Below are 13,340 nucleotides of genomic sequence, written 5' to 3' on the forward strand. Positions count from 1 at the left end.
TGATTGGTTAACTCTTACGACACCCGACTTACGACAGCTATTGTATAACAGGCTTTAGGGCCTCCGCACAAGGTATTCCGTATCGCATTACGTTACGTTAAGTATAGATCGTAAATTTAACTCCGTACGTAAAATTAAACTTCAGTTAACGCACAGAAGAAATCGTAACGTAAAGACATGTCTGTAGCAATCGAACATGATTGGTTTCTACTTTCAGGTTCGACCAATCAGCGTCGAATTACATCAGAAAATCTGGTAATGTTGCCCAACTGTTGAGTCCGCTGAATACGGCCTATGTTAGCAGTTTAGTATGATATATAAAAGCCTGTGGATATATGTATTTTTTCAGGATAGTAACACATTACTTCTTTGTTCGCTATAACAATAAAGAGTAAGATTCGGTCATCAATTTTGAAAGTTTTACGGTAAAGCGGTTTACGATATTGCAGTTTACGAAATGTTGCGTAAGTATACAAAAAAATTCGAACCAATTAATACTAATCTTTTTTATGAATATTCTATAATTATTTTCTATCCATACAGCATAAAATATTTCAATTATGAGTATTTTCTAGCAAGTTACACAAATGACGCAGTGTGTGTAATATTGTCCAACACAGTGTGTTTCAATAGTGACATAGTATAACATTACTCGACACAATAGAAACCTAAGTACAAGCGTAATGTAAATCTCCCATATCAAATATTGCAATAATATTTACAGTAAATATATTTAAGATAAACTTTATTTTATAAGTGTAAATTGTTAGAAGTCATAATTTCCCTATATTTTTTATTATTATAATGATCTGTTATATATTTTTTTAATGCCTTTTTTCCTTGTTTTATTGAAAAATATATAAATATTTAAATATATAAATAAAGATATATATACATGATATATCTTTATTTATATATTTATATATTACACAGATATATAAAACATAAAATATAAAATAAATAAATTAAAAAAAATATATATACATAGTATTAAATATAACACACACACACACACACACACATATATACTGGATGAAGAAAAAGTATGGAAACTCTGGAAAAATTTCGAAAAATATAAGTCTTACAAAAAATTGTTTCGGACAAAGGACTCCGCACAAAACATGAGGAAATTCGGTCTCGGCCAAATTTGATAAAACTGTGCCATTTTGTACTTTGAGTCATGCTGATGAAAAATTGTCACGGGCGCAACCCGATCCTATGAGCCGTTTTAGAGCTACAGTGGCTCAAAGTTGCGGCCACGCCATAACGCTAGTTGTCTTAGATATAGACTTGTTCTGGGTTCTTATTAATACGTACGTGCAGTGTGTCATGCACTATCCGTTCTCAGCGCTACCCAAAATCAACGGCGTGGACGTGACGGATGTTTGATCCCTTTTGTTCGTGCGTGCGTGTGTGTGTGTGAGACCGTATAACCCATGTGTGTGAGAGAGTGCGTAAATGGATTGAGTTCTAATTCTGTGTACTAATGGCATCTGAGAACGGAGTGCATGACACACTGCACATACGTATTAATAAGAACCCAGAACAAGTCTATATCTAAGACAACAAGCGTTATGGCGTGGCCGCATTTCCGCACTTTGAGCCACTGTAGCTCTAAAACGGCTCATAGGATCGGGTTGCGCCCGTGACAACTTTTGATCAGCATGACTCAAAGTACAAAATGGCACAGTTTTATCAAATTTGGCTAGGACCGAATTTGCCCATGTTTTGTGCGGGGTCCTTTGTAGGGTTTAAAATGATCTATTTATTAATCTTATCAGTTTGACTTTGGATGGTGTCGGTCAGGACAATGACTGATTTTGAATTTTTTAAGTGGAAAACCTCCTATTTTTATTATATATTCTTGTATATCTTCCTTTAAAAGCTTTCAAAAATATTATAATTAAGTTATTTTTCATTAAGTATTTTTCGAGTTATAAGACGAAATAATTTCTTAATTTTTCGAAATTTTTCCAAGGTTTCCATATTTTTCCTTTACTCTGTATATACAGGGTGCGCCAAAAGTCTGGATACACCTAAATATCTCACAAACGGTGCATTTTAGAAAAGAATGTTTCAGGCAAAAGTTGTTTGGTTTCGAGGGGGCCATAAGACGGTACCATTGATTTGACCTTGAAGAGTCATTTGAAGGTCACGTGAAGGTCACTTCAATTTTTTTAAATGGAACACCCTATATATTTTTACACACTCTTGTAGCTTATCTCAAGAGCTTTCCAAAACACTATAATTAAGTACCTTTTCGTTAAGTACTTTTTGAGTTATGAGACTTGAAATAATTTCTTAATTTTACATAAACCGTAAAAAATATCTTGTAAAATATTTATTTTTCGATTATCTTACCTTAATACTTTTACGTACAAAATAATGAAAGGAATCAATTGGTGTAAAGAAAATATATAGTTGTTTTGAAGAAAAAATATGTAATTTGCAATTAACAATTCCATATTTTTTCTTAAAAACAACTATGTGTTTTCTTTACACCAATTGATTCCTCTCATTATTTTCTACATAAAAGTATTAAGATAAGATAATCGAAAAATGAATATTTTACAAGATATTTTACGGTTTATGTAAAATTAAGAAATTATTTCAAGCCTCATAACTCAAAAAGTACTTAACGAAAAGGTACTTAATTATAGTGTTTTGGAAAGCTCTCGAGATAAGCTACAAGAGTGTGCAAAAATATATAGGGTGTTCCATTTAAAAAAATTGAAGTGACCTTCACGTGACCTTCAAATGACTCTTCAAGGTCAAACCAATGGTACCACCTTATGTCCCCCTTGAAACCATACAACTTTTGCCTGAAACATTTTTTTCTAAACTGCACCGTTTGTGAGATATTTAGGTGTATCCAGACTTTTGGCGCACCCTGTATATTTAAATATATAAGTGTATAAATATAAAATATAAGATATAAAAATATAAATATAAATATAAATATTTAAAAAATATATAAATATAAAAATTACATAACTCTTGAAAATGTTTCTGATTGGTTAAAATGGCCACTTGAAAAACATTAACAAATACGTTTCTTTTCTGACAAAAAAAAACGTTTAAATTATTTAAAATATTACTTTTTTTTTCTTGTATTCGTTAAACATTTGTTTCCTCATGGAATTAATAAAATAATGCAATCATACACACTCTCTAAAAGTGAATCAATATTATCACTGAAAACAATAAATAGAGTCACGGATTACAGCAGTTATAAGTTATTATATATAGCACTGTAAATCAATAATATTTCACTGAAAGAATTAGTAATATTGACTATTTTAATCAGTAATATTGACTATTTTAAAATTTTAATATTAGATCATAATTTATCTACTTCGTGTAAAATTAAAAATTTTATTTATATTTACGTGCATATATTGAATGCATCTTAAATAGATGATGATTTATTTTACATCTTAAATAGATAATGAACGGACCATTTTCGTTTATTCGCCGGAAATTTACTTATCCGACTTATAAAATCGATTTAATATCTGAAGTTCCTCTATTGAGATTGTATCAAAAATTAAATCGAAGTAATACTTTTAATTTTTTTCATCGCCCTTTGCAAGTTTTATTTAATTCTCATGACTAAAACTTAAGTACGAGAGAAATAGCGCATCGTAGCGGTAAACGAACGAACTAGCGATTACTCACTACAATAAAATTTTATTTCCACTGACTATGATGAGTGAGAAATCAGATAAAGTAACAAAAAAATATGCGTTTCTATGCAAGAGAAATTAATGAAATACTCACTGATTTTTAATGATTCTTAGTGATTTTATTAATATATTTGTAAATAGAAATATATATATATATATATATATATATATATATATGTTAAAAATATTTAATAAAATTAAATAAAAATAAAATAATTTAATTCATATAATTTAATTCATAGTATTCAAAATTTTACTTATATGAAAATCATAATCTATTTTACACCTTAAATAGACAATTAACAAATAATTTATAACTTTTTCGAATCTGTCTGATTTCTAAACAATCAGTTCAATTTTCATATCAAATTTCTGTGTTGGAATTGTATTAAAAATTAAGCTGATAGGAATAATTACATATTTACATTTTTAATATTTCGCTAATTGCTCTTTATATAATTCTCATGAAAAAGGTAAATATAAAATAAATAGCGCATAGCGCGTCACATAAGCGAACGAATTAGCGATTCTGAATATTGTTTTTTGTAATGTTTTTAGAATATTTAATTAGAGATATTACAGTATGTTCCCCTATAACTTGCATGATTCTAATATTGCTGCAACATAACGAAAATGTTCTGTGCTCTTTCTTATAATAATATATATCCCATACAGCACACAAAGATTGCATATACATTGCAGCAATCTTTCACCGCAATATTGCAACATTGCAAATTCACTGCAAAATGTTGCTGCATCATTGCTGTGGGATTGCAGCAACGTTAAAATGTCCGCTTTTAGGAATATTGCAATGTAAGATTGTAGTAATGTTACGGTGCAATGTATTTGTAATATTAAAACGCGTTTTTACAAATGCAGACCGTTTTAAATTTAATAAATAAACTTCGAAAATATTAAAAAAATGTTTAAGAAAGATAGGAAAAAAAAAATTCTTTTAAAAAAATTTCACGCTTTTAAAAAAATATCTATTAGTGTTTTATATTAATAAATTTATTAATAATTAATTTTTTATCTATAAATGTTTCTTATTAAATTTTTATCAATAATATACATACAATTATTTTACATACCCTCGACACCAGAATATTTTAATACGTGCAATAAATGAACTATTTCTCATTTATCCATTCAGTGAAGAAAAATCTGTTTAATATTCTGAATCCCAACGAGGGATCCAGATTATTAAATAAATTATTTGTTTAATAATCTAGATCCCTTATTAGAATTCAGAATATTAAATACATCAAGTCAATTTATTAGAAATTAAACCGACTCAAGACAAGAAATATAATTACTGCATTAGTCCTTTGTAGACCTTATATCCACTTTAGACGAAAATTCGAATACGAGTTAGTTAAGTTTGATGCCGCTACGTAACGGCAAGTAAAGAAACACATGTTATACATTTTCGTTATGTTAAAATGTTACTGCAATATTGCCAAAGTAATATTACAAAATAATATCTCTGCAATATTTCTGCAGCATTACACTGCAATGTGCAATGTTGTAACATTGCAGCAATGTTGATGCAAACTTCTGTGCTATATGGGATACAATGAAAATGTGGTTAAAAACATAAATAGATCTTAAAAGACCCCATACATTTTATACATTTTATGAAAAAGTGGTTTCAAATTGACTGAAATTGATATGTTGTAGTTTAGGTAGTGCTGATCAAAAGTTTCCTCGGGCAAGAGTCAAAAGTATAAAAGATATGATGATTTGAAGTGAATGGTATTGAAGTTTAAGAATCACCTGCATTTGAATACACAGATTAAATTAATATATAAATGTTTGAAAAAATATAATGTATGCCACTTCTATAGTATTTAATGACTTCAAACTCTCTTTACATCGTATCTTACATCATATCTTTTATACTTTTGATTTTGGAACTTTTTGTCTGAGGAAATTTTTGATCAGCATCATTTAAACTAAACTAATCATCTAAACTAAATTATTTCAAATAAACGCATCATTTAAACTAGATTGTTTCAATTTTAACGAATTTGAAGAGGTCACTTTTCATAAGATGTGCGGGGTCTTTTATTATTGTGTTTTGAAGATATTAATATTGTAATATTTTACAGGAATTGCATCGATATTCCTATGTTTGACTATTTCAAGAATCATTGCACAAGAATGCGGGGATGATAATGCACAATGTTCGACGCCATCAGATTTTGATCAAGATATCAATTGGCAATTAGCTACTTCGGTGTACGACTTTCATGCAAATGATATCACGGGCAAGAACATCTCGTTGGAAAAATATCGTAATCATATACTCATTATTGTTAATGTTGCTAGCAATTGTGGCTTAACAGATATTAATTATAAACAGCTTCAGAGGCTATATAATAAATACAACGAGAAGGAAGGCTTACGAATTCTTGCCTTTCCTTCTAATCAATTTGCTGGCCAGGAACCCGGTACTTCTGAACAAATTCTTAACTTTATAAAACGATATAATGTAACTTTTGACATATTCGATAAAGTTGATGTAAATGGAGATAATGCCCATCCATTATGGAAGTGGCTAAAAATACAAAAAAATGGATTTATTACTAATGATATTAAATGGAATTTTACCAAATTTATCATAGATAAAAAAGGCAAAGTGATAGAAAGATTCTCTCCATCCACTGAACCGTTGGAAATGGAAGAAACTCTGAAAAAGTATTTTTAAGTTTTTATACACATAACGTTCTCTCTCTCTTACTCTCTAGTACTATATAGTTTGTATGTATGCGTGTGTAAGCATTTAAGGTATATAAACATACTCAGAGTGTCTCATTAAAATTATTAAAATAAATTAAGTAATTCTGAAAAAATTGAAAGAAAATTATTCATACAAAATTGTATAGCTTTGAGAATACATAGAATAAGGAGCGTCCAGTTTGACCATGTTGCGATTGATTATAGCTAATTATATCGACTTGTACCTAGGATAATCAGCAACGACTGACCAATCAGAGAATTCTATTTTGAATTGTCCAATTGACGACGTAGGTTCAATCGAGTGCCACCCAATGACGTATATAACTAGACCAAGCATTCATATAGTTTGTAGGTAAGGGGAGTGAAGCTGGACATTGACAGTTTAAGACAGAGAGAGAACGTTGAATGGCCTCTATGCTTTCTCTTTCTATTCTATAGATTGTCAAGTTGTTAAAAGCAATATGGCGTGATATGCCACGAATCTGGACGCAAACATTTAGTTTTAAACAGTATATATGAGGACGTAAAAAAATATATATATATTAGGAGTATAACTAAGTTCCCGCCACTCATAATTAAATGGCTCCAGCTGCAAATGTAGTGAAGTTAGGCATTTGTCAATAAAATTGAGTGAGCAAAGATTCATTTTTTGTGAGATATTTTTTGAATCGATTTAAAAAGAAACGTGATAAGATGTTTTTTCGATATGTACTTCTTCACTACTTTGATTTAAATAAAACAAAAGCAACTAAAGCTCATCGATTGATTTCTGAAACAGTCACAGCTGACCGCTACTAACAACAATTATACCGATTGAATGATGAATTGATGCGAAAAAGGCCAGTAATCGACGTAATGATTACTTGATTCTTTTGCATGACAATGCGCGACCTCATGTTGTAAGAATCGTCAAAGAAACACTATTGGAGCTCGAATGCGAAGTTCTTTCGCATCAGCCTATTCTCCAGACTTGGCCCCATCGGATTATCACCTTTTCCGATTAATGCAACACGTGCTCGCCGATACACACTTCTCCAATTACGAAGAAGTCCAAAAATGCATCGATCAATGGATTGTTTCAAAAAACAAGTCGGTCTATCGTCGCGGAATCCAACTTTTGCAAAAAAGATGGGAAGTCATAGAAAACAATGAATTATATTTTGATTAATATATAAATTCATTTTCTTATTGAAATAAATGCATTTTTGAAGTAAAAAGACGGCGGGAACTTAGTTATACACCTAATACATATATATACATATATATAGAGAGAAAAATATTGCAGACCATAGCGAAGAAAGAAAAAATGGCTAAAAAGAAAAAAGTTCTTTAGTAAGCAAATTTAAGAAAATGCTATATATGAAGTGTCATAATATTAATCAGCAAGATATATGATACGATATATAATCCCTAGTAGCACAAAACATTGGCAAAATATTGGTATACCTTGGCTCAATATTGGTTATATTGGAAATGTCTTGGCCAATATTTCTCAATGTAAAACTAATGTTGATTGTTAATAAAATGCAAGTGTTCTGCCAATATTGCAGTGCCCATGATGACCAATATTGGCTACTAAATAAATATAAATGTGTTGCCAATATGGTTGCATCCATTATAATACCAATATTGGTTATGAAGTAAATGTAAATGTATGCCAATATTGCACGTTCACACATTATATGTGAGCTTCGCGCGTCGCCACTAGGTGGCGAAAAGGAAAACACCTAACCCGAGAGTGGGACTCCATCTAAAGCAGTATATAAGGCCGCGGCACAGCTCCCACGAGTCACGACTTATCAGTCAAAGAGTGTGGACTATTATAGCCGCACCTCCTCTAGCTTTTGTGAGGAGCTCCAGAGCTCCATAAATTAACCACGGTTATTTTTTTTTTTTTGATGGCGAATTCCGTCATATATTAGAAACTGATATCTATATCAAATGTAAAAATATTTGGGTATGTATAATTAGCCAATCTTGGTTAAAGATGAAAATAATATATTCGTCCAATATTACAATTCAATATTGGCTCAAAATTAAATCATGTCTACTTTGCAATATTGGACCAACATGGGAAATATTGGATATATATTGTTAGCCAATATTGCTACAACAAAGTGTGCTACTAGGGATACATTTATATAAAATATTAAGCAAAATAAATATAACGATATTTGTACTATAATCATGTGTATATTGCATAAAATAGTATTAATATCAATCACGTATTAAGACAAATTGAAATTTATGTGATTCCACTTTTATTTATGTACCATCTTATATATATATAGCTTTTGACAGTTTTAGGCCATTTGCTTCTTGTAAGATAGAAAAGGAAAGCATAGATGCCGTTCAATGTTCTCTCTCTATTTTAAACTGCCAATTTCTGGCTTCATTCACTTCTGTGAATGTTTGGTCTAGTTATATACGTCATTGGGTGCCATCCCATAGAATAATATTTGCATAATTTTAATTAGTTTGTTGATCAAAATCGTATTAAAAAAATTACTTGAAATTTTTTTAATGAGAACCCTCATACATATTTTTATAAGAAACTTATATGCAGCAATATTATGTTGCAATATCTCTCTATTATAGTATTGTTACAATAATATCATATAATAATAAATGTTTAGTGAGAAATAAGGTTGAAATGACGATTATTAGAGATCTATCCTAATAATTATGGTTAAAAAAAATTATTAGGTTGTAGAGATAGTAATCCGGATTTTTTCGTGAAAAATATATGTAGAAAAATGATTACAACATTGTTTTCAATTAAAATAAATGTGTTTTTCAAGCAAAAGTTGAATTGTATTGAAAAAAGTTGGTTCTTTGATTTAAAAAATTCTTCAATCACGTGTTTACGGTGATTACAACGGTATGAAGTCGGGCGTTATTTTTACAAAAGGAGTCTAGCCTTAAATCGATTTGTAGACTATAACGACTGTATCGAGTAATGTATCGTCAGTGACTGATGATTGTACCAAATCTTCTTGCCTTTAAATCTCTTGTTTTCATATCCATGAGTCATCCAAAAGACGCGGTTTGTCTTGAAGGTCAAAAAATTTTCACTTTTGAAGCGTCTAAACCATCTTTCACATCAGCTAATATATAGGGTGGCCCACGTAAAGTGTTACAAATTTATATCTCGGAAACGAAGCAATTTAGAGGAAAATGTTTCAGACAAAAGTTGTATGGTTTCGAGGGGAACATAAGATGGACAATCATTTCTTAATTTTACATAAACCGTAAAATATCTTGTAAAATATTCATTTTTCGATTATCTTACATTAATACTTTTATGTATAAAATAATGAGAGGAATCAATTGGTGTAAAGAAAAAACATAGCTGTTTTTAAGAAAAAAATATGGAATTGTCAATTGCATATTACATTTTTTCTTTCGAAACAATTATGTGTTTTCTTTACACCAATTGATTCCTCTCATTATTTTGTACATAAAAATATTAAGGTAAGATAATCGAAAAATGAATATTTTACAAGATATTTTACGGTTTATGTAAAATTAAGAAATTATTTCAAGCCTCATAACTCGGAAAGTACTTAATGAAAACTAATTTAATTATAATATTTTGGAAAGCTCTCGAGATGAGCTACAAGAATGTGCAAAAATATATAGTGTGTTCCATTTAAAAAATTCAAGGTGACCTTCATGTGACCTTCCACCGACTATTCAAGGTCAAACCATTGCCACCATTTTATAGCTCTCTTTAAACCAAACAACTTTTATTTGAAACATTTTTCTCTAAAATACTTTATTTTTTAGATATTCGACCGTTTCCGGACTTTTCGAAAACCCTGTATACATGTACACATTGATTTTTACGATTAAAATCACATTAAACTCAGTATTTTATTAGAATAATTTTCAATTTCAAAAATTTCATTAATCCCTTTTAATCAAAAAGATCAAATTAAATATAAAAGCTTTAGTTTTTATTTTATGGCAATTTACAATCGTACAATATTATAAATAATGACAAAATTCCCAATGTCGCAGATTTCGAAGTTTCTCACATGAGACTTGATTTATAATATTCACGAATATATGTCAAAAAATAAAATGCATTTTTTATTCATTTGAAAGTAATTTTAATAGAATAATGAGAATTTTGAGATTAAAATAATATCAAACACGATATAAATCGCATAAATTTAGTTAAATATATAATTATAAAATTTTTATTATCAGACTAATTAAAAATTACCTGATTTACGTCGTGTTTGATATCATTTTAATCGCAAAAATCTCTTTAATTCATTAAAATTACTTTCAAACCGATGAAATTAAAAATAAAAGTTTCAATTTTTATTTTATAAGATGTTTATATTTTCGTGAATTGCGAATGGATAGAGGAAGCGAAGAAACCGATTGTAAGAGACTTAGGAACTCTTTGATGATAGGTCATCTCGCTCGCTCTCTACTCATGGTCTTACTTTCTCTGTCACACTTGACAATCGCGATAGACAGCTCGGAAAGATAAGCAGACCCAAGAATCGAGAGCGAGAGAAACAGTAACAAGAACAAGCGAGACAATAATAGGAGCGAACGAGACAGTAATAGGAGCAAGCGAGACAGTAATAGGAGCGAGCGAGACAGTAATAGATTCGAGCGAGAGAAAAATAATAGCGCGCAAGAAAAATCCGATTCTCGAGTTCGAGTCCTCGTTGCCAGTGATGCCAGAATGGATACGTTGGCAACAACAAATTATTTCACATAGAGTATAGCTCGACGTTCCTCGACGCCCCTCGACCCTCGACTGTTCCAAAGGAACGCCGAGCTATACTCTATGCGAAATAATTTGCTGTTGCCAGCGTATCCATTCTGGCATCACTGCTCGTTGCTCGTGCTATTTCTATCTCGTTCGCTTTTATTTCACTCGGCCTTCTCGCTTCCTCACGTAACTCTCGCATCGCTTCTATACATATATACATACATACATACGTACATGCCATACACACACACATCCACACATCCCCACAGCTACATATATATATATATATATATATATATATATATATATATATAAGAATAAAAATTCTAAATAATAAAGATGTATGTACCCAGTAAGCAAAATGTTAGCAGGTTGGCAGCAGATTGGCAGCAAATTTGATCAGAATCCCACACCAGAACCGTAGCCATCTGTGTCCGCATTAAGCTTTTGTTTTGACGACAGAGTTTGTAAAACATAACCTGTCAACAAACTGTCGGCAGAAATCGAGCAGGATCTGCGCGATACAATTAGATTGCCAACAGAAACCGAGCAGAATTTGCGCATGCAACCTGATGACAAATTGACAGCAGAAACTGCACAAGATTTGCGCTTACTTTTATTAATATTATATAAATGCAACAAAATTGATTATTACAAGTGCTAAATAAGAATATTATCGGCAAGTTAATTACAATTTTCTTCTAAAATGACATATATGTCATATGTTATATCGTAATATATGTTAATGTAATATATATGTTATATCGTAGTTATATCTCATATAGCGAAGGACTAATTTAATTTAATTAAATTAATAATAAAGTAAATGATAAAAGTAAATGTAACTTGTAAAACTGGAGATGTAATTTATTTAGAATTAAATTCTTGCTTTATGCCTCAAATAGGCAGTACATGAATAATTTTCCATTTATCATATTGATTCCAATCAGTTTAATATTCTGAATCTCATCTGCTTGTATCTGATATCAGAAATTAAAGTGATAGAAATTAAAATGATAATTACTATATTTTTAGTCTTTTGTTCATATTCGCGACTTTATATATATTTCTGACAGAAATTAGATTACGAGAAAGTACAGCTCACGTAGCGGTAAGTGAAGGAACTATCAAATCATGCAAACTCTGTTCCGTTTCTGCCGTCAATCTGCTATCAGAGATTGTGTGCACAGATCCTGTTCGATTTTTGTTATCAATTTGCTATCAAATTGCGCCCCACAGATTCTGTTAAATTTCTGCTATCAATCTGCCGTCAGTTATATCTGCAGGCTTTACTCGATTTCTGTCGATAATTTGACATCAAATTTCATTGCGCAGATCCTGCTCGGTTTCTGCCGACAATCTGTTGTCAAATTGCGTCGTACAGATCCTGTTCAATTTCTGCCATCAATCTGCCGTCAGTTATATCAGCAGACTCTACTCGATATCTGCCGAGAATTTGATATCAAATTTCATTGCGCAGATCCTGCTCGGTTTCTGCCGACAATCTGTTGTCAAATTGCGCCGCACAGATCCTGTTCAATTTCTGCTATCAATCTGCCGTCAGTTATATCAACAAGTTCTGCTTGTTTCTGTTGACAATCTTTTGTTTAGTCATGTGAACAGATTTTCTTGTATTTCTGCTGACATGCTGGCAATATAATCGAATATATCAGTTTTTTTTATACAAACTGTAATCTTTCTGCCTTTAAAATTTGTAATGGGCATTTGACGAAAATCTGTTCTAACAGATTTGGTTATCTGGGAATGATGCCAGTTCCTGTTCGGTTTTTGCTAAAAATTTGATATCAAACTGCATAGCACAGATTCTGTTCGGTTTCTGCAATCAATCTGACATCAAACTGTTTTGCGCAGGTCCTGCTCTGTTTCTGTCGCCAATCTGTTATAATAATTTTATACAACTTCTGTTCGATTTCTGCCAACAATCTAACATCAAACTGCATTGCACAGATTCTGCTCGATTTCTGCAATCAATCTGACAACAAACTGTTTTGTACAAGTCCTGCTCTGTTTCTGTCGCCAATCTTCTATAATAATTTTATACAACTTCTGTTCGATTTCTGCCAACAATCTGACATCAAATTGCATTACTCAGATTTTGCTCGATTTCTGCAACTAATCTGATATCAAACTGTGTTGCGCAGTTCTTGCTCGAT

The 13,340-nt window shown here is 30.8% G+C and overlaps 1 protein-coding gene across 1 annotated transcript; it reads left to right on the forward strand.

The window, feature by feature from the left end:
• Positions 1-321: 321 nt before the first annotated feature.
• LOC145968110 (uncharacterized) lies at positions 322-9,234 on the forward strand. Its single transcript, XM_083093359.1, has 2 exons — positions 322-464; positions 5,798-9,234. Exons 1-2 carry the CDS (start codon positions 458-460, stop codon positions 6,394-6,396), a joined length of 606 nt encoding a protein of 201 aa, XP_082949485.1. The 5' UTR covers positions 322-457; the 3' UTR covers positions 6,397-9,234.
• Positions 9,235-13,340: the final 4,106 nt, after the last annotated feature.

This window comes from Camponotus vicinus, unplaced genomic scaffold, assembly GCF_025532165.1.
Source record: "Camponotus vicinus isolate PSW18456_S1 unplaced genomic scaffold, iyCamVici1.0 SCAF_3, whole genome shotgun sequence".
NCBI classification, from domain to species: Eukaryota; Metazoa; Arthropoda; class Insecta; order Hymenoptera; family Formicidae; genus Camponotus; species Camponotus vicinus.